Raw genomic sequence first — 19,043 nt, 5'->3', positions numbered from 1 at the left:
TGTACAGTGGTAGGAAGCCTGTCCTGGCATACAAATGCCATTATTAATACAGCTGTCTCTCTGGGGACACGTCTTGATGGAGCAGCTTTTCAGGAGGAGTATTTCTGCAATTATCTTTGCAGCTCTGGTAGATCCCACTGTGACCACAGAACTCTCTGCATTCTCTGGCTTTGTTTTCTCACCTTTATTTCCCCTTCAAGCTGTTATGTTCATAAGGGCTGAGCCCAACAGGGCTTGTGGACCAGTCCAGACTGTCCCCATGGCTCCGAACCCACAGACATGCTCAGGGTCTCCTTGCCAGCACGCTCCCTCCACCAAACCAGGCTCAGCATTAAAAATCAAGGGGTGAGTCGGCTTCTGAGAGCTTCAGGTGGGTGTAAAACACTGATTAAGGGCAGCTCCACCCAAATTCAAGTGTTGAGGGCACATCAGACAGGGTTTCAGCTCCATGGTTGCTCCAGACTTCGCCATCCATGGAGATGCTCTGCATCCACTGCCCTTTCCCATGTCCTTCGTCCTCTGCTTCTTGCCCTGGGGCACCTGGCACTTATTGCCACCACCTTCACCTCCATTCTCTGCTGCTGCTTCTGGTCTCTGAGCTGACCCCAGCAGACCAGGCAGTTCGACTGCCAGAGGTCTTTCCCACCTGGATGAGGGCAGGTGCCTTAACCCTTCCCTCCAGCAGGCTCCTGGGAATGCTGGCTCCCGGTGTCGTGGTGGCTGGGGCAGTGGGACAGCCGGCCGTGTGCTGGTCTTGGCTGGGTGGGCAGGGGGGTGATGCCTGGCTCTGTGTGCTCGAGCCCTGGCTCCCCCTGTGCTTACAGCCCAGGTCTGTGCCTGGGGCAAAGCACAGCTCAGCCTGGGGTGTTGAGGGACCTGGGGCTCACACGCGTTGTGAGCAGCGTGTTCTTGCCTGTTAGTCTCGTGTGCTGGGAATTCACTTATAAACTACCTCTAGGTTTGTGCTGGGTTTATATGTCAGCCCTTAAAATTAAGATTTTTCTGGCAGGAGACACTGTTGTTGGAAAGTTTCTTGCTTTCTAGGGGAATCAGATTTTAAACCTGGCTGATACCCCGCTCGGTAATGCAAGAATGACCGTCAGTGAACAGAGGATGCATTAGCACGTGGAGACCATGCTGAAGGCAACGAGGTCGGTTCAGCTTGAAGAAAGCAGCCGAACCATCCGTGTGGGTGGGTTTTGACCTGCTGGACCTGCAAGGGGAGTTTGATGAGAAGGACAGAGCTGAAGAACTGGATGCAGTGAAACCAGCTTCCTTGCAAAACAGTTGCACAAGGTGGAAGAGGCATCTCACCAGGGCTTATGGACAGCTGCACCCAGATGGGTCCATGTTGCTGCTGCTCCCGATCAGCAGGGCCGGTCCTCAGGGAAGGCGAAAAGCATCAGCATGGGACCACAGCGTCTGCACCCACCTGGGTTAAAGGCAGCAGCCCAGAAGCGAGCATCAGTGCCTTTCTCACCTCCTCCGGGTTCTGTGAACATCAGTTCTGTGGCAAGGAAGGTAAGAAAGGTAATTCCTGTAATGAGCCACCCAGCTTGAGCCAGACTAAACTCCTGCTGGTTCTTGTGCCTTTGTCACTGAAAAAAGTCCAGAACTCAAGAGGCAATTATTATTACTTGTCGTTTTAATATTAATTTTTTCCCTCAGACTAGCATCAATTCACTGTGCCAAAGCTGTTTTCTGATCAGAGTTAACAGAATTTAAAAGTAGTGAAATGTTTATCAAACCCTAGTGATGAGTCATTAGCAACCTGATACAAAGCAATCTGATGATTAAGAGCGCAAGTTTCATTTTTCAACCACATTTGTAGGTAGAAGCAATTAAAAATCCTCCGAAGAAATATGTCTCAGAGCATCTGTTCTTTGTCTTTTATTAACTGTTGACTCACATGAGGCTGTGGAAGGCGCTGATGGATTCTGCACTACCTCTTTTTCTTTTTAACCCTGAAAATCCCTTTTCCTGGCCGCTGTGAAGGCTGAGATCTGCTCCCTCCTGGCTCTGTTGGCAGTTGTATTGCCACTTGCCCGGCTGGTTCCAGATCTGTTCGACTTCTGAGCTGAGGAAGGCAACACTGATGTGGATGAGGGAGGAGAGAGGTGTCTGCACGTGGTGTTTGTTCCCCTGCTCATGAAGCCTCATGTCGGTGTGGGAGTCACTGGGCTGGAGTCGTTACTGGCTTGTTGCTCCCCAGGCTTCGTTTGACAACAAAGCAGCTGGTCCAGTAGGTCACAGCTGTTACCAGCCCACCGCCCACTCCAAATGAGCACCGTGGTCTCTCTTTAATCTCTAATGAATAATCTTCTAATTACAGAGGGCTTTTTACAGGCAGGTTCCTTGCAGGGCAGCCAAAGGGCAGAGAAGGGAAGCTGTTACCGATCTCTCCTCTCCCGGCAGGACAGCACTCACACCCTTTGGCTGAGGGCAAGTGTGTACGGAGATGGGGGAAGCACCCCTGCAACTAACAGCATCCTGCTCAGGGTGTTTGGTGACACCAGACCCTAGGACCTCAGGTGCACCTTTACTAGCACAGTACCTAAGTAGAGATGCTTCTACTTACAGATGCTTGTGGCCCGGCTGCTGCCTGTGGGGGATCACTGTGTCTCCTGGGCACCACAGGGATTTTGGACCATGACCCCATCTAAGAGCTGCTTGGGCCTGATCTTCTCTTTAAACTTGTGTGTGTGAGGTTTGATGTTTCCAGCCCTTGACTATCCTGTTGGCTGGAGGGATCCCTGAGCCCTGTGCAAGGGGAATGCAGATCACTGTCTTGTCAGCAAAGCTCTGAAGTTCCTTCAAAAAAGCCAGTAATTGCAACAAGTTCAACACACAGTTTAGGTCCACCCTGACTTACTGTAACAAAACAATTGCTGCTGCCTTTCTGTGATGCTGTTTGGAGATTCTGGGAGTTCTGGATCAAAGGTGAGCCTTGGGAATGGTGGGGTTTCTGGTTAAAGTCAGTTACACCATCTTCCAAGTGGAACAATGGGGTAATGGGTGCTTCCAAGGAGCCTGAAGGAGGGTGACATTTGGTGTTGCACTGTGCCCTTGGGGCTGCAATGAATATAAATGCTGACTGGCACCTGCCACCTCTATTTTTTTTTTTTAAATCTCTTCAGCAGTAAAGAGGCTTAGATTGTCATCTGACAAAGAGGGCAACAAGCCCTGAGTAGCAGAATGACCTAGTCCCATTCCTCAGTGCCTTTGCTCCAGCAATACACAGCCCAAAAGAATGGGAACGCTGCAGCAGTCAGGCTTGCAGGGGATGAAGGGCTTGGTGACTACTCAAGTGTTGGGGGTTTTTCTTCCAGCCCAACTAGCTGGACTGAGTGCCTTGGACAGAGGAGCTCGGCCCCATCTCCACCCTGGTTTCACGAAGGAATTGCAAACCTGCACGTGCTAGTTCCACTGCTTCTGACTGAGATTGTGTCAGTGCACCAGTGGCTCAGCTATGTCACGGTTCCTTGTGTGTCTGCTTAAACTGTGGGTTGAAAGAGTTGTCCTCTGCATGGGTTTCTGCCCCACTGAAACTGGGGCAGGCTGCTTTGTATCCAAGAAGTTGCTTTTCATGTCCTTCTGTTCTTCAGAGCCCACCTGAGTTCCAGGCTCTCTCAGGTCCTGCTTCCCTCTTACCTCAGGCTTGGAGAACTTTCTCCATGCCACTTCTTTCACTCAGCCTTCATCCATATTTGACCTGCTTGTCATTTTTGTAGACTTGCCTGAAAACAGCAGGAGAGAGGGATGATGTACCTGAGGAGTGCTGACTCTTAATTACAACCATTTGCAGAGCAGTGGACAAGTCGAGAAGCAGACCAAGGCTGCTCCGCAGGTTCAGGCTGTTTCAGCGCTTGGGTGCCTACGTCAGGCGACAGCCTTGCATGCCTCTGTGTATCTGTCCTGACTAATGACTGTACCAGGGTGTGCAAGAGCTGCTGCCGGCTCCGACCCTTAGGAGTCCCCAGCATGTTTGCTAACCGCTTCTTGGCCCTGCCGAGAGTACTCACACGGGCTGAAAGACCCACGTCGGTGCTTCTGCTCCCACCCCACCACTCCAGGCCGACGCCGAGGCTGGGCCCTTGGGCTGAGTTCAGGCGCTGGTGTGGGCTGGGGGAAGAAGGGAATCACCTGCAGCTTGGGGGGGATCTTGGGGTGCCACACAGCTTGGGCAGGGGGGTCCTGGACCCTCATACCACATGTCTGCTGGTGGGGCCCTTCAGTGCCATCCTGCCCTCCCCTCCCAAACTGGGCTCCAATCGCTCTAAAATCAGCCTCTCCCGTTCCTTGTTTGAGTCGTTTGCCAAAGAACTTGCTGCTGGTGACCAGTCACCAAGCTGCTGGAAACCAGCTGCTCTATCAGGAGCTCTTGGCTCTGGCAATAGCTCACAGGCTGTTGGCTTTTCTACGTGACATTGTATTCAGGATAAATTGGTGAAATTTTTCACACAAAAAAATGTGTGTTAAAGTTTAGGTAGCTTTTTTAAGACTCAAAAAGATTTTCAGACCTAGGTGATGTTTGCTTGGGTATTGAGGATGGTCAAAGAGCAGAGGCAGCCTGCTGGGATTTTAGAAGGAGCATCAGTCCGTCAGGCTGTGATGTTCAGCAACAAGCAGATTTTTCAAAATGACTTTGTGTTCATCAGATAAAGCACCTAATACAAAACTAGGAGTAAGTTGTAGCGAATTGTCCTGCTGCTCTTACCTCAGCAATTTCTCTCTTTGATTTTGTGTAAAAAGCTGCTCTCCCCAGAACAAAAGAGTCACATTGCCTTTACTCATTAAAAATTGCACATGTATAAAATATCAGTGTTGTCTTTAGACTAAAATCCCTTGCTACGTATGACTTGTACCATACATCAGAACCCATCTCCTGCAGCCTGGCAACTGTCTCTGTTGCTATAGGGACGGCTCCACTATCCTTTCGTGGAGAACCTCAAGTATTCCCATTTTTGTAGCTGTTAGAACACCTTCAGTCCTTCTTTGTTCCATTCACTTGCTCACTCCCATCCATGAGATCTTCTCCTCCCAATTTAGAGTTACTCAGCACTTCTGCACTCATAAATGACAGTACATCAGCCAGCTGGAGGGAAGTCACAAGCACTTCGAAGTGCATATTTGACTGGGGCATTGATACTTTGGTTTATTTAATATGCAGGCATACTGTCTAATTAGCATTCCCCAGTGTGTATTAAATTTGTATTTAATAGAAAATGATGAAAATCCCTGGTTTCTGCATGCTTGTCTGCAGTTATATACCAAAGGGCAAAAGTTTCTAAGAAAACTCTGGCCTCAGGTGTTGGACCCCCAGGTAACGTAGCCGGAGTGAGCTGGGAAGCAGCTTCCTCGGGTGAGCTGGCTGCGACGTGGCGCGTTACGTGGCAGCCGTGCACGGCCTTGAAGATCTGCACAACCCAGCTCCGTGCTGGAGAGCAAGGCCAGCAGTGCCTGCGTGTCGGAGCTGTGGAGTTGAAGGTGACGAGGGTCCCTGTGTTTGCTCTCCTCTGGGCCACCTTTTCTGCACCGAACGGGCACAGCTCCATTAAGCAAAGGTAGGCTGGTTGATCTGCCTTCTTGCTTCTAGATGACCCTGATAATTAAATAGTTGCAGAGGGCTTACTAGTCCACCTTTGGAATTTCACTGGAATAACATGAACTTTGAGCAAGATGGTTTTACTCATAAAAAACACACTGGGCGGGGGGGGCGCATTTTTTGTATTTATCCAAGTGTCTAAACAAGACCCAGTTCTGCTTTTATCCTGCTAGAAATACCAGGCACATGTATTGCACTGTGTCCTGGTGGAAGGGAGAGGCTGAAGTGATCTAGTGTCGTGACCAGATCTCAGCTGAGCAGGATCCTACGCTGCTAAACAGAAACATGTCGAGGGGCTGGGAGAGGAGCCGTGGTGTGGAAAAGACTGGAAGCTGTTGCACCACGGTTTTCCTGCACATCAGGTACCCCACCAGAGCTTTTCCACTGGGAAAACAGCAGCTGAAGGAATCAGAGGTAAGGAATAATGACAAGGAGAACAAAAAAGTGTGAGAAAAGTGAGCAGAAGAAAAGATTTCTCAGCTGCAAAATACTCGGTCACACTCCCAATGAACACTGGCTCGGTGCATCCCAAAATTCTGAGACACTGGGAAGAGGCAGCTCAGAGAATCCCTGGTCATTGACTGAGGGTTTTAATTTATTCCTTGCAGCCAAGACAATGCTCCCCTTGCCGGCTTGTGGGCACCGCAGCCGCCTCTCCCCCCGCCACCGATCAAAGGGGCGCTGCCGAAGCCAAGCGGCTCTGGCGATGGAAGGGTAGGAAGCTCATGGCTGCGGAGTAATGCAGACAAAGCATGAGTGAGAGGGAGACAAAAGGGATGGAGTCCCAGAAGATGTGATCCACCCCGTTAAAGGAAACGTCCGTAGGCTCTGCAGCTGTGTTTATGCTGCTTCACGCAATAGGCACCAGCCTCTCATCCCCCCCGGGGAGATTTTTACAGCATTAATTCACTCTGCACAAAACCCAGCCTGCAAGGCTCCTCTTCAGCAGCAAACCTTTCATCCCTCCAGCTCCCCCCGTTCCCGAGAGCCCTGCCCGCAGGAGCTGCACCCCTCTGGCTGACCTCCCATCGCTCTCGATCAAATGTCACCTGTACCCAATGAAGCAGACCCCGAAGTGCCACGAATGGATCCCAGGATTCTTATTTTCCTTCTCTACGTGATGATCCTTCACGAGCTGGTGAGTGGCTGGATGGAGTACCAGAAGCAGATAGCCAAGCCAAAGAAGCAGGCAGGTCCGGTTTGGTCTTCTAGGTGAGTTAATGTCTATTCTGTTTCCAAAAGGTGAAGAACTCTGGTATGTGTTGATGGGGAGTGTTGTCTTTTGTGTACATACATTGGTCCTTATAGCTGTGTGCGTGCGTGTATCCTCCGTGCGCATTAATGCACAGCGGGAGGATTAAGGTCCATTAATCTTTCGAGCCTGTGTTGTCTGAATGTGTCCTGCACATTTGACACGCTCGCAGATAAATTTGCCCGTGATTTGTGGGATTTTTCTTTTGTGTGTGGAAATGTGCCGTAACTCAGCACAGTTATCATCGCTCAGACTCCCAATCAACACACCTGGAGGAGAAAAATGTGGGTAGCACAAGGAGCTACGCTTCATGCATGATATTCATCAATGAGGCACAAGCCTCTAGAGACTCTTTGCAATCAGAGTATTTCATGTTAAATCACTAGTGTGCATGTCACTATCTCGCCGTCTCCTCCCACTCACTGGGCTGTGCCCACTACACTAATTCCTTCCTTGTTTTCTGCCCAACAACAAAAATGAGCTGGAGAAATAAGGACACGAAAGAAAAATGCTGCGTGTCCTTAAAATTCAGCTGTTTCTGCAAACATGGTTTACTTGTAATAGTGGTCTTCATATTGTTGGGGTCTTGTAACGAAAGGTATCTCGGCAGCTATATATTGGCTGTGTGATTAGAGATGTGCACCCCAAGACCCAAAATTCACCTCCTGGCAGATCTCAGGCACCGGCTCACCGACACCTCGTAGCTTTGGACCGACAAAGACGCCTGTGACCCAGTTTGCTCTAGGTGTGACAGCTGCAGCGCGAGCGCATGGAGCTCGCCGCTTGCTCCTCACCCGAATCCCCTGACGTGCCGCAATGCCAGCCACAATCCCAGCCCCACTGTGCCTGGGCTGCACATCCCCACCCCAAAGGTATCTCCAGAGGTGAGACCACCGAGAGTGGCGCGAGGATGCGCCCACGGCTCGCTGGAAGTCAGCAGCCAGCAGGTACCAGCCTCTTCGTCTGCAGTTCAGGGATAAATGCACTGGTGGAATTTCCAGCCCACCGAGGCTGAGCTGCACCTTGCGCTGTCTGGTTGTACCAGTGAAATGATGAGCACAGGGAGCACGGCCATGGGTGGAGACAGCTCTGGTGCAGAAATAGCTTGAAAACAATGGAGCTGGCAGGGCTATAATTGAGGTGAGAGGCAGAATTCCTCGCTGTCTTCAAGGAGGAGGGGAGGGAGGCATTGAACAATTAACGTATGCTGAGGGACCCTGGTGCTAGCAAAAGGATGCAATGCAGAAAACCTAACGGAATCATTTTATTTACGAGAGGCCACCAAACAACTTGCATCAGGCTGCTGGGATCATGTCACAGGACTGACTTTTTTTTTTTTTTTTAAGAGAACCTAAGGAAATTAGGCACACTCTCAAGACACAAAATCTCCAGTGGTGCCATCTAACCCAGCCTCCTCTGGGGAGGTGGGACCAAGCCGGATGATTTGTGCAGGGCCCTGTACCCTGGGGACACCCCAGCCACCTCCAGCTGAGCTGAACGTGCAGCCCTTGCTGTGACGGCAGTCTTTGCCCAGCCTGTCCCTGCCCTAATACCTGCTCCTGCTGCTCCTCCAGCTGACTCCAGCCAGCCTGGGAAAGGAGAGCCACCAGACCTGCATGTCACACAGGTCATTCACAGGTTGCACGGTGAAGAGGTGAAGCTCTGTGGCCCGGAGAACTGGAAAATTACAGGATGAATTGGGATCCTCTCAGCAGAATTATGGTTGCCCTGCATGTGCACCCTGGTTCTGGTGTAGCCTGGGCTCATCCACCCCCACTGCAATAATGCTGAAGCTTTCTTGAGTAATGACCCCCATGATGTCCACGTGTGTGGACGTTGGGTGATGGCCACGTTTCCATGCTCAGAGAGCACCGCTGGAGCAGCACGAGGAAGGTTCCTCACGCCTCGCATAAGGTCAGGAGCAGCACAGCACCAAGCCGGCTCAGAAGCGAGGTTTGCACCAGTTGGTTCGATGCTGGACCAGGTACCATCCAGCCCAAGAACTGCCTGTCTTCTTGCAGCTGGTACAGCACCAGCATGAAAGCGTAAAGCACGCGGCAGTATCAGCTTTGATTTAATTGACAAAGTGACTGTACGCCCACACCTGTGCCAGACAAAGTACGGAACTGGGGCACCAAGCCCAGCTCAGCCCTGGTGTCAGCGGTGGTGGAGCGGGATGCTGCGCGCACAGCCACCAAGCATCAGCGCTGCTGGGTACCACCTCCAGCTGGGAGGGATGGGAGCAAGGGGCTGGTGTGGTCTGGGATCCGAGGATTATTGAGTTTTAGGAAGGGTTTGCAGACATTGCTGAGGTAGCTGCCCGAAACTTTCCTGTAAGAGCTTAAACCTGAGCTGACAACAGGGCAGACCTCCCCAGAAGCGGTGGATGTAAGGCCACCCTGCTTCCCAGCACAGCCTCGAACTGGGCCAGTGCTGTGGTGGTGAAGCTTCACCTCCTGCCACGGGGCCTGAGTTGCCACCTCCCCAGCCTGTTAGAAGTGATTAACTTGAAAACCAATTAGGAAATTAAGTTATAAAGCAGCAAGCTAATTAGGGCATGAGGAAGCTGTCTCTTGCCTGTAGCCTCAGCACAGGCAGGGATTTCAGGGCTCTTCCTCCTTTTGTGGATGTTGAATAGTAACAAGCTCTGTTGTAAAGCAGCTTTTTCTCACATTCACAGCTTTTCCGCAGCGCTCTCTTCCTCCGCTCCCGGAGTGGCTGGCGGCTCCCCCACTCCCTGCCTCCATTCATCAGCTGCTGCTGGCGTCCAGTGTCGCTTCTGCTCCCCGCTAGGCTTTCCTCCATGACAGGCATGGGGGGAAAGGGTACCTGGATGACATTTCTTGGTAAAACCACTGGGGATCAGAGGAGGAATAACTCTGAGCAGGACCTAGAAAGAGGAGAGATCACCGGACCCAGAGAACACTATTGCACAGCCCTTTTTGCAGGGAGGGGGAGGGGATGCGCTTCATCCCATATGAATTTCACTGCAAATTCCTACAGAGACAGTTGTGCTTCACATCACCCTCTGCACTGGCAGGAGAAAACGCACGTTCACTGCACCAGTCTTTTGCAATCTTTGCAAAAGCTAGATAAAAAAGTGAATAGTGAAGGTGTTAGTGAGGAGGAAGAAAAGCAAAACCTGGGACCGAGTGCTTAGGGAGAATAGAAATGCCCAGGACAAGCGGGCCTGAGCATGAAGTCACCCCAGAAGAGCCCTAGGTGGGCACAACCCCACTGCTCCTGCAGCTGAGCCAGCTCTGCCAGGCTGTCCCGGGGGTCTCTGCACGTGGGGGTCTCTGCACGTAGCGTGGTTGCTCGTGGTGTGGTTGGACCACCCCCCGGTTAACCCCCGGGGAGAACAAGGGCGGCAAAAGCCCAAAGAGCTGCCGGGTGAGGATGGCGTTGGGTCTCATGGTTTTAAGGAAAGCTGCTCAAAGGGGTTTGAAGGGGAAGTTTCGGCAAGCCAAGGGGTTTGGTTTCAGTGACCCCCCTGGCCAGAGTGGTCGGTGCCTGGGGCTCTGCCAGGCTGTTCATGGGATTCTGAGCTCGCATTTGTGCACCTGTAGTTCAGCAGCTGTTTGCAAGACCTCCAGTAGCTGGGACGGGGGAGGGTCCCCATCACCACTTGAGGTGCGTAGGAGTACCTCACCCCTAGGTCTCTGCAGCCCCGGCATCTGGAGCATCAGGGGCTGCAGCAGGGTCCAGTACCAGCCCTTCTCTCGGCAGCAGTGGTGGTGAACCCCTTTCTGCTGGCCAAAATTCTCTACCTGTTTAGGAGCCTCCACTAGCAGCAGGAGACATGTCCCGGCTCTGACCCACACCAGTAATGATGTCTCACTTTGTTCCCCACTAGCAATGCCACCAGATCAAACCGCTCCAGCTTCTCCCGGCCTCTGGTCCACTCCGTGCGCAGGGAGAGGTACCGGGACTGGAGGAAACCAGGGCGGATCATCCGGAAAGCGTGAGGGAGCATCCACCAGGGAGCGATTACTGAGCCAGAGGCAACCGTCCCTCGCAAGGTCCGCACCGGCACACCACCCTGCACCAGCCACCGGCGTGAGAGCATCCTCCGGGATCTGCAACCTGCTGCTTTCGTCCCATCGCTGAGCCTGGCACGACCGAGAAGGAAGGAGCCCCTGTCTCCAGGGAACCCATCCCTGCGCTGGGAGGAGCTGCGGGGGAGACACCCCAGCAGCACGGCCCGAGGTGGGATGAGGCTTTTGCCACCCAACACAGCGAAGTGACTTTTCTTTCTCCTTCCCAAAGGGTTGAGTAGATTCCTTGGGGGAACAATGAGATTTGCTCCTGCATGGGCGGCCCTGGGAAGCCTCCAAATGGTTTCAGGCTCCTCTCCTCCTGCTCGAGGATTGCGTGCCCAGTAAGCAGCATTTCCCAAAGTGACTGGAAGATCGTTGGTGTCCAGTTTGTCACCGTTCCCAGGAGAACTTGCTTTCATTGGGGCACCCACTTTGGGAATGCTGGCTCCCCGTCAAGTCTCATGCACTGGGAGTCTGTAAATTTTTTTCTGCTTTTCCTCACCCTTGATAATTGAGTTACTCCAGGGTGGAAGGGGGAAAGCGCCCTGAACCAGTGACTCAGAGTTATGCTACCAAATGCAATTTACTACAATGACCTTGTAATTAGCGTTCTTTGGAGCATTCTCAGCAGTCGAGCTAAATGAGAGCGACTTTCCAATGAGCAGATAGATGGGAAAGGAACACAATATTGCTCTTTTATCAGAGTCTGTGGTTTAGGAACAAAATTAGATTTTAGAGGCAAAAGTCAGTTGTCTCATCCTGCCACCCCATGGTAACAGTTGGCGCAGGGTGGGAATTGCTGGGCACTGGAGGGATGCTGACACTGAGCTCTAGCAGCCGCTCTCCGTGGCAGCACTGCCTGCTTTATTTGCTGAACAGAATGTTTGGCTCAGATGCAGCCTGTTTTTCTCATTGCCAACCATTTGTAAACCTGACTCAGATTCACAGACGCATTATCCAGAGGTAGATGGGGAAGGGAGTCGGGATAAATTATGCATTCATTATCCAGAAGCAGCCACCAGATACATTCGCACGTTTGTCTGCTGCTGGGTTGTTTGCAAATCATTCCTGCGGGTTGATGCTGTGTTTGTTCAGTCACCCAGGCAGGAGTCCCCTGGCCCAAGGCAGAGCTCCGTGCCTGAGCCAGGCATCCAGACCTCTGTGCCGCAAAGAGGGGCACGCGAGGGGCTGCCGTTTGTCTCCTCCAAAGTTAGACGTCAAAAGAAAGCTGGCTCAACTGTGCTCCAGGAGCGCCCAGTCCTCTATCCCAGGCAGGCTGGATAAGTAACTCGGATGTACACCTCTGCTGTTAGGGGGGATGAAGTTTTTGCCTTGGGAGATGAAGCTCATGCCTTGCATTCAAATATTTTTGAAAAGGGAGATGGGAGTGGCAGTTAACGCTTTCTGCACGTTTCCAAGCATGAACTCTGCAAAGATGTGCCTCTGCTCTGTGACGTGGTGGCTGTCTCCTGAGGTGTCCACTGCCCAGCCCAATACATGCAGGTGCATCACGTGCACAAGTAACAGCGCAGCAAACGGAGAAGATGTCAGGAGGAAAAATGCTCAGAAAGCGTTTCTGGGTGGTGGGAGACTTTGCTTTCCTGGAGTTGTCTCTGGTCTTACAAGGGATGTGCAGCTGGGTGTTCTCCCTGCTCTTCTGCTAGAGCGCGTGTGAATTTGCTGGGAGCATTTGCTATGCAAAAAGTGTTTGAGTTAATTACTGAAGTGGTGCAGGGTCAGGCTGGGATCCCAGCCTCAGCAGGACAAACAGACTCGAACGGGGACAGACCGACCGAATGGGGCAGGCAGATATCCCAGCTGCTGTATCCTTCAGGAACGGTGAGGGGACAGGTAGGCCTTGTTCTACTGATCACATGCTGGATTTACCCCTGTAAATATAGTCATGCTTATTTCCAATAAACTCTTTTACATATACGATGTTTAGGTTGTTTCCATTCTCATTCGGGCTGTGCATCTCTCTACTGGTGTTGGCTTTCCCAGCCCAGGAGCCAGTGAAGGCAGTGGCTGGAAGCTACCCCAGAGGGACAGGTGGTGGTGTAGGGGGTGAGCCAGTGCGGCTGAAAGCATCTTTGATGCTGAATTGACAGCACAAACGTTTGTTCTCTCATCCTGTAAGCAGAGGAACACGTGATGCAGACCAGTCTCGCTTCAGATGGTTGTAGGCTTGGCTTTGGTTTTTTGCAAACATTCCAGTTGCTTTGCAGCTCTGTTGGAGAAAGTCCTGCCCAGAAACACACCTGGTGGTGGGGGCCGATGATGGTGGAGGGCTCAGGATCCACCAGTCGCCAGTGGTGCTCAGCCCAGAGACCTGAGGGAGCGTTGCAACCCAGCAGCCTCAGGCCAGACCCCCGCCGGGGCTCAGGGTTGGTATTTGCACAATTAACTGGGTTGACTAAAGGCTAATGAGGATGCAGCCAAGGGCAGCCAGCTTGTGTCTGTCTGCTGGGGTAACTGACGCCCCCGGGGGCGGGGGCTGGGTCTCATTCTGCACTCTCACCCCGCTGCTCCCCCATAGCACCCTTGGACGCACATTTGCCACCCACGGAGGGGAGAGGGTGACACCTCAGCGAGGAAGGGCTGTGCCATGACACCACCATGGCAAGAAACGACTCCGCACAGGAACCCCTGAGATGACACCCCATGCGCTGTGGCCAGCAACGTCTCTGACACAAAACCAGCACAGCCACTGTTCTTTATCATAAAAATAGAGAGTGATCTCCCTCCAAAAAAAGAATTGAGCGTGCTACTTGGTGCTCACCGCAGGCCACGGAGGCAGTGCTGCTCCTGGAGGGCCATGTAGCCCGGTGGAAGGGAGTCACCTCGTGTGGCCTCAGCCGTGTTAGATGAAGTCCCAGGGCGGGCGGCTGTGGGGGCTGCTGGCTCCGCTCTAAACAGGCTCTGTGGGCTGTAGGCTGTACGCCAAATGCTTTTCTTAGAAACTTCCTTTTTGGCTTGAAATGGTTCAGAGAAATTTCTAGCCCTTCCACGGTGAGCCAGCGAAAGCCCCGCTCCTCCCGGGGCTGGCTGCTAGCAGGAGCATTCGGGGAGGTGCTACAGCATCATGTCTTGACCATCTGTGGAGTAACCTTCCTGCAGCGATTGTTTCCATCTGGTCCCAAAGAGTTCATTGGGATGGAGCATTAGGATTTCACCCTCTGGGCTTTTGACGTCAGCTGTGGATGCTGTCCTGCCTTACAAAGCAAGTGTGTGTATAAGTTAGAGCTGGTGGCAGTGAGTTTCATGAGTTGGGCTTGGATCAGAAGATTGCTGGAGTCAGCACAACTGGGATCATCTTCTGAGTATCTCAGCAAAGCCCCTTGGGTTTTATCTTTTGCTTGGGAAAGAAGCAAGGAGACAGTTTCAGAAAGTCACATTTTCTGGCCTACAGTATGATGCTTGTTCTTGTATCTGGTGTGACTCAGGGGCATGCCTCGCCATCCAAATCTTATGATCCCACCAAATCTGCAGCTTTTACTGAGCCAAAAGAATAATAAGCAGCACCTCAAACCCACTGTATTTAAATGCTATAGCCGAGTTCTTGGGCTGAAGCCCTCCCTTTGGTGTCAGATCCTGCCTTTGAGGTTATCACTACTTAGCTATTAGTGTCTGCAGTACCTGGAAACTCTGACTGCCTGCCCAGCTCACCCACGTGGCCCTGCTGCTACAGTCACCTACCTGCTGGCACCCCAGCGATTTGGGGGAGCAGTATCACCTCAGCCTTGCTGAACTCTGCATCCCTCGATGCTTCCTGCTGTGGCTGTGGTGCTTGGCTGGGGTCAGGCTACGCACGTCAAAGCAACTGCATCACCTGCATCCTCAACTTGCAGGGACTGTGCTCCCCTCCCCAGCATCTCCTAGTCCTTCCCCTGGGGAGAGCAACCCCAGAGGTTCTTGCTTTTGGAGGATTTTGAGCAAAAGCAAGCTGTTCTTGTAAATCAGCTGCTGCTTTTCCTGCCCGCGGTTCTTCAAGCTGCTGCGGTTTCATCACCGAGCTCTCCTTTCCATCGTACAGCCAAGGGTCACCGGAGCCCATCGGTTCCTCTCTCGGTGAGTCTGAAGGAGCTCGGCCACCAGCTGCAGCGTGGACTGACTCTTGTGGGAGGACAGGGTAAGTCTCCCCTGCGGCTGTGCGTGATGCTTTATTCATATTCTGTTTTAACAGGAATCCGTTTCTAAAACTCTCCATGGGTGTAATTCCATGCAATGCTGTTGAGGTTTTCTAAGGGCTCAAACAGGTGAGGGTTTTTTACATAAAGAACAAGCAAAACCCCTGCAGTGCTCAGGGATGCAGGGCTGGATGCTGGTCCTCATTCCTCCCCTTCACATCCAGATTAGCTCTAATTCCGCTGCTGTTTTCCAGGAAAGTGTTTGGCTAATGGCTCAGGTAATTCACCTTCAAGTTAAATGAAAAATAACTTTTTTTTCTCCTGCTTTGCCTTGTTAAGTTAAAGCAAATTTCAAATGTTTCAGTAATACTTATGTATTTTCTTCTCACCGCTCAAAACGTCTCCTCTCAGAGTACAGATCCTCTGCCTCTTTCATTAAGAAATTATTGTATATATTAAAATTTGCTTTCTACAGAGTGGGCATCAATTCTGAGCTGCAGCTAGTGTGGGGAAAATGAAGCCCATGACCTTGTGGATTTTTGTCACCCCAAGAGCTGAGCTGGTCATTGCCACCGCAGCAGTTCTGCTTTGAGTAGAGAAGAAAGGATCCACTTGCTGCCAGCGTGGCTGCTCTCTGCAGCAGGGTAGGATTTCTGGAGCTTTGGGGATGATGATAATGATGCCAAAAGGCAGTAACAAAACAATATTAAAAAGTCCTTAATTTGGAAAAGTGCGCTTTTTGGGGAAAAATTGTGAGAGACAGAAAAAGCCGATGGTTGATGGCTGCAGTAGCCGTAGACATCTCTGTATTAGAAGCCACCATGTTTAGCTAATGGCTTAGCAAATAGTAATCGGTATTCCCCAACCCCCTGGCTTAGACTCCCAGTTTTACTAAAATGGGCGATAAAGGCTAGATTAAGGAAATGGCACTGGTTGAGCCAGGTTTGGGGAAGCCCTGGTGAGGATGAGCCGGTTCTTGACCCCTCCTGAACTGTTCAAGCCGCATTCAGCCACCGCAGAGCGCACAGGAAGGGGCACTTCAAGTTCCTCTGGCTGACCAAAGCCAGGAGAGGTCAGAAGTGCCTCTGTCTGAAAACGCATCAGTCCTAAGAATGCCTTTAAGACTGTTTTCTCGCCAGGAGCTCACCCACGTCTCTCAGGATGTGGTGCAGAGCTGTGAGCTGTGACCGCAGCAGGGCAGGCTGAGAGCATCTTCCTGGAAATGGCTCATGACACGGAGCCATTATCCCAAAGAGCATTTTGGGGAGATGCTGGGATGCCACACAGTCATACCCCAAAGGTCAGAGTGAGCAATGACTAAGAGCCAGGGTGTAAATCCAGGTGTTCAAACATAATCAAAACTGTCTGATTTCAGAATTATCCACATATGGATGTGAGGGTCCCAGATGGCCAAGGAAATGTTTTACTGCTGGTGAGACACCAATGGGCTTAAAAGCTGCGTCCCAAAAAGGGACAGGCTTGGTGCCTGCCAGATGGGGCTCAGTGCTGCCGTGACAGTCTCACTCCTTGCCCTGCCATCGCTCCTGCCAACGGGAGCCTGGCACAATTTTGGGTCCCCTCGTGGTTACAATTGTGCTCAATGGAAAGAGCAGCTTTGGAGGATGCTGTGCCCCCAAACAGCCCCCCTAGCTGTTGGTACCACTAGCAACAAAGAGGTTCCCAAAGGGCATGAGCTGGTGTGGGTGGAGAGAGCATCAGCCACCTGCCCTGTGGTCCTCCCTCCAGGACAGAGACCCGACTCGCGCAGCAGAGACACCCCCTTCACCAGGCTGTGAACTAACAGCAGCACCTTGGACCCAGCGGGGTGTCCTGCTGGGCAGGGCGATGGGAGAAGTTTGGGTACGGCAGCTGAGCAAGGCAGACGGAGGGTGCACGGGGGCTGCTCTGTTTGCAGGGCTGGCAAGCCTGGCAGCGGGAGAGGGAGTAGGTCGGTGAGCTGCTTGCCAAGTGCACTGTAACAAAACCAGCTGAAATAATTGCACCGTGGGTGATGCTGGGATCTCACCAGTGATTTTAAATGCAGAGGCTTTTGGAGCCAAGCAGTAACAGCATCATCTATTTCATCTTCCCCCATCAGCAGTTAGTAGTGGTGAGCATTAAAGCTGCTCCTGCTGTTCCTTTGGAGCCCTTTCTCTTTCCTTTGCAGCACAATCAGAGAAAGTCGTGCTGAGCATGGCAGGTTTGAGCCCAGTTCCCACAAGGTTATACACTTGCATGTGAAAAGCAAGACTTGGCCCCTTGCACCTGCCAGGTCTCCTCCTGTGGAGGCTGAGATAAACAGTGGTCAGCTTTTGGCCACAGGTCTTCAGGACCAAGGATCATTTGAAAACCTGACCCTGCTGCTTCAGCCACTGCTGCCTCTGATCCAGCTCAGCCTTAAGATGATGAGCTCAGGTGGTTTCACTGCTTGCTTTTCTCCACCCAGCCCTTGCAGGTCAGCACAGAGGGTTCTCCTAAGTCCTTGGAGCTGCTGGACTCCTTCACCTTCATGAACACTAGCGTGGACTGCGTGGCCCAGAGCCTGCACCCCGCCATCCCTGCCCTGGGGACCCTTCTCCTGCTGGGCTGCATCCTGCTGAACGGCACAACCCTCTGGGTGTTCTGCTTCCGCATCAAGCAATGGGATTCAGGCATGATCTTGCAGTTCAGCCTGGTCCTGGGAGACGTCCTGGTCATCCCTGCTACTCCACTGAGGATTTCTTACTTCAGCCTCGGCAATCAGTGGCCATTTGGGCAGTTTCTCTGCCAGTTTGAAGTCTTCCTGCAGAGCATCCACATGTACAGCAGCATCTATTTCCTGACACTCATCTGTGTTCACCGGTACTTTGTCATCGTACAGTACAAGAGCAAGTCCGTCTGGAAGAAGAAGAGCTTTTTGAGAAAACTGTGCTTCTTCATCTGGCTCATCCTCTTTGTCCAAGGACTGCCTTTCTTCTTCTTCCTTAAGACTTCAATTGTCAGTGGCTCAGCAAAATGCCTAAGCATTTATCAGTCAGAGTTGGCCTCTTTTTACTACTCCTACAACATGGTTTTGGTCGTGTTCTCTTTCCTCCTGCCCTTTGCCATTTCCTTGACTTGTGGAGCTCTGTTGGGAGCTGCCATTGCTAAAGCAGCAACAAAAAGCTCCAGAGGCAAGAAGATGAAAAGCAGGTCTCTGCAGATAATAACAGTGTCTCTGGTGATTTTTGCCATCTGCTTTGGCCCCCTGCACATCTTGAGGACTGTTGGCGTCGTTGTGAAGTACTATGGCATGTCTTGCAAGCTCTTGCACCAAGTGGAGTTTGCCTATTACATCAGCTGGCTGTTCACCATTGCAAACACCTGCCTGGATCCCCTGATTTATGTGTTCGCTAATGTCAAGTTTAAGAAGAGCTTTGCTGACTCCTTTCGCAAATGCTGGAGCACCAAGTGAGTGCGAAAGATCCGGGAGCCACTCTAGACATTCCTGGGAGATCCCGTGGAGTGGCTGCTGAAGATCCAGACCCTGAGCTTCTGCCGCCTCCTCCTCCCGTTCTGTCACACGTCCCCAAAGCTAGTGGTAGCAGCGCTGCAGGGGTTTCAGGGTTTCTCTGTGCTCCTCCAGTGTTATCGAGGAGTTGTTCCTGTGGGCAGGGACTGCCTGGGCTGTAGCAGCTCCAGCAAGGTGCTGCTCCTGCCGGTGCCTGGGTGGCTGGATCTCCCAGATGTGGGCTTCTCTACACTGCTGAAGTGGCCAAACCCTGTTGGGTGCAAGGGGAGGAGTAGGGGAAAAATTTACACCTAAAGTCCTAAATAATGAGAAAGTCCTGCGAAAACTGCCTTGAATTTCCTGTCCATTAATGTTTTGTGTTTCTTCTTGTCTGCGTGGAGCAGGGTCTGTGCGAGCGCTGAGCTGAGGAGTGTGCTACTCTGAGCCCAGCACCCCGGCACAGGGGAAAATAACCTGTGTCCAGGCACCTGCTTTTCCCTCGGCCACCCAGAAGCTCCTCAGGCCTGGAGACAATCCCAACCCAAGTGAT

General features: G+C 52.0%; 1 protein-coding gene across 1 annotated transcript; it reads left to right on the top strand.

Moving 5' to 3' along the window:
• The first annotated feature begins 16,869 nt into the window (after positions 1 to 16,869).
• LOC101921717 (P2Y purinoceptor 4-like) lies at positions 16,870 to 18,457 on the top strand. The gene is made up of 2 exons (XM_013294287.3): positions 16,870 to 16,884; positions 17,471 to 18,457. The coding sequence occupies exons 1-2, from the start codon at positions 16,870 to 16,872 to the stop codon at positions 18,455 to 18,457; spliced, it is 1,002 nt and encodes a 333-aa protein (XP_013149741.3).
• The last annotated feature ends 586 nt before the right edge of the window (positions 18,458 to 19,043 follow it).

Source organism: Falco peregrinus, chromosome 1 (assembly GCF_023634155.1).
Source record: "Falco peregrinus isolate bFalPer1 chromosome 1, bFalPer1.pri, whole genome shotgun sequence".
NCBI classification, from domain to species: Eukaryota; Metazoa; Chordata; class Aves; order Falconiformes; family Falconidae; genus Falco; species Falco peregrinus.
This window is presented reverse-complemented; position numbering and strand designations above follow the sequence as displayed.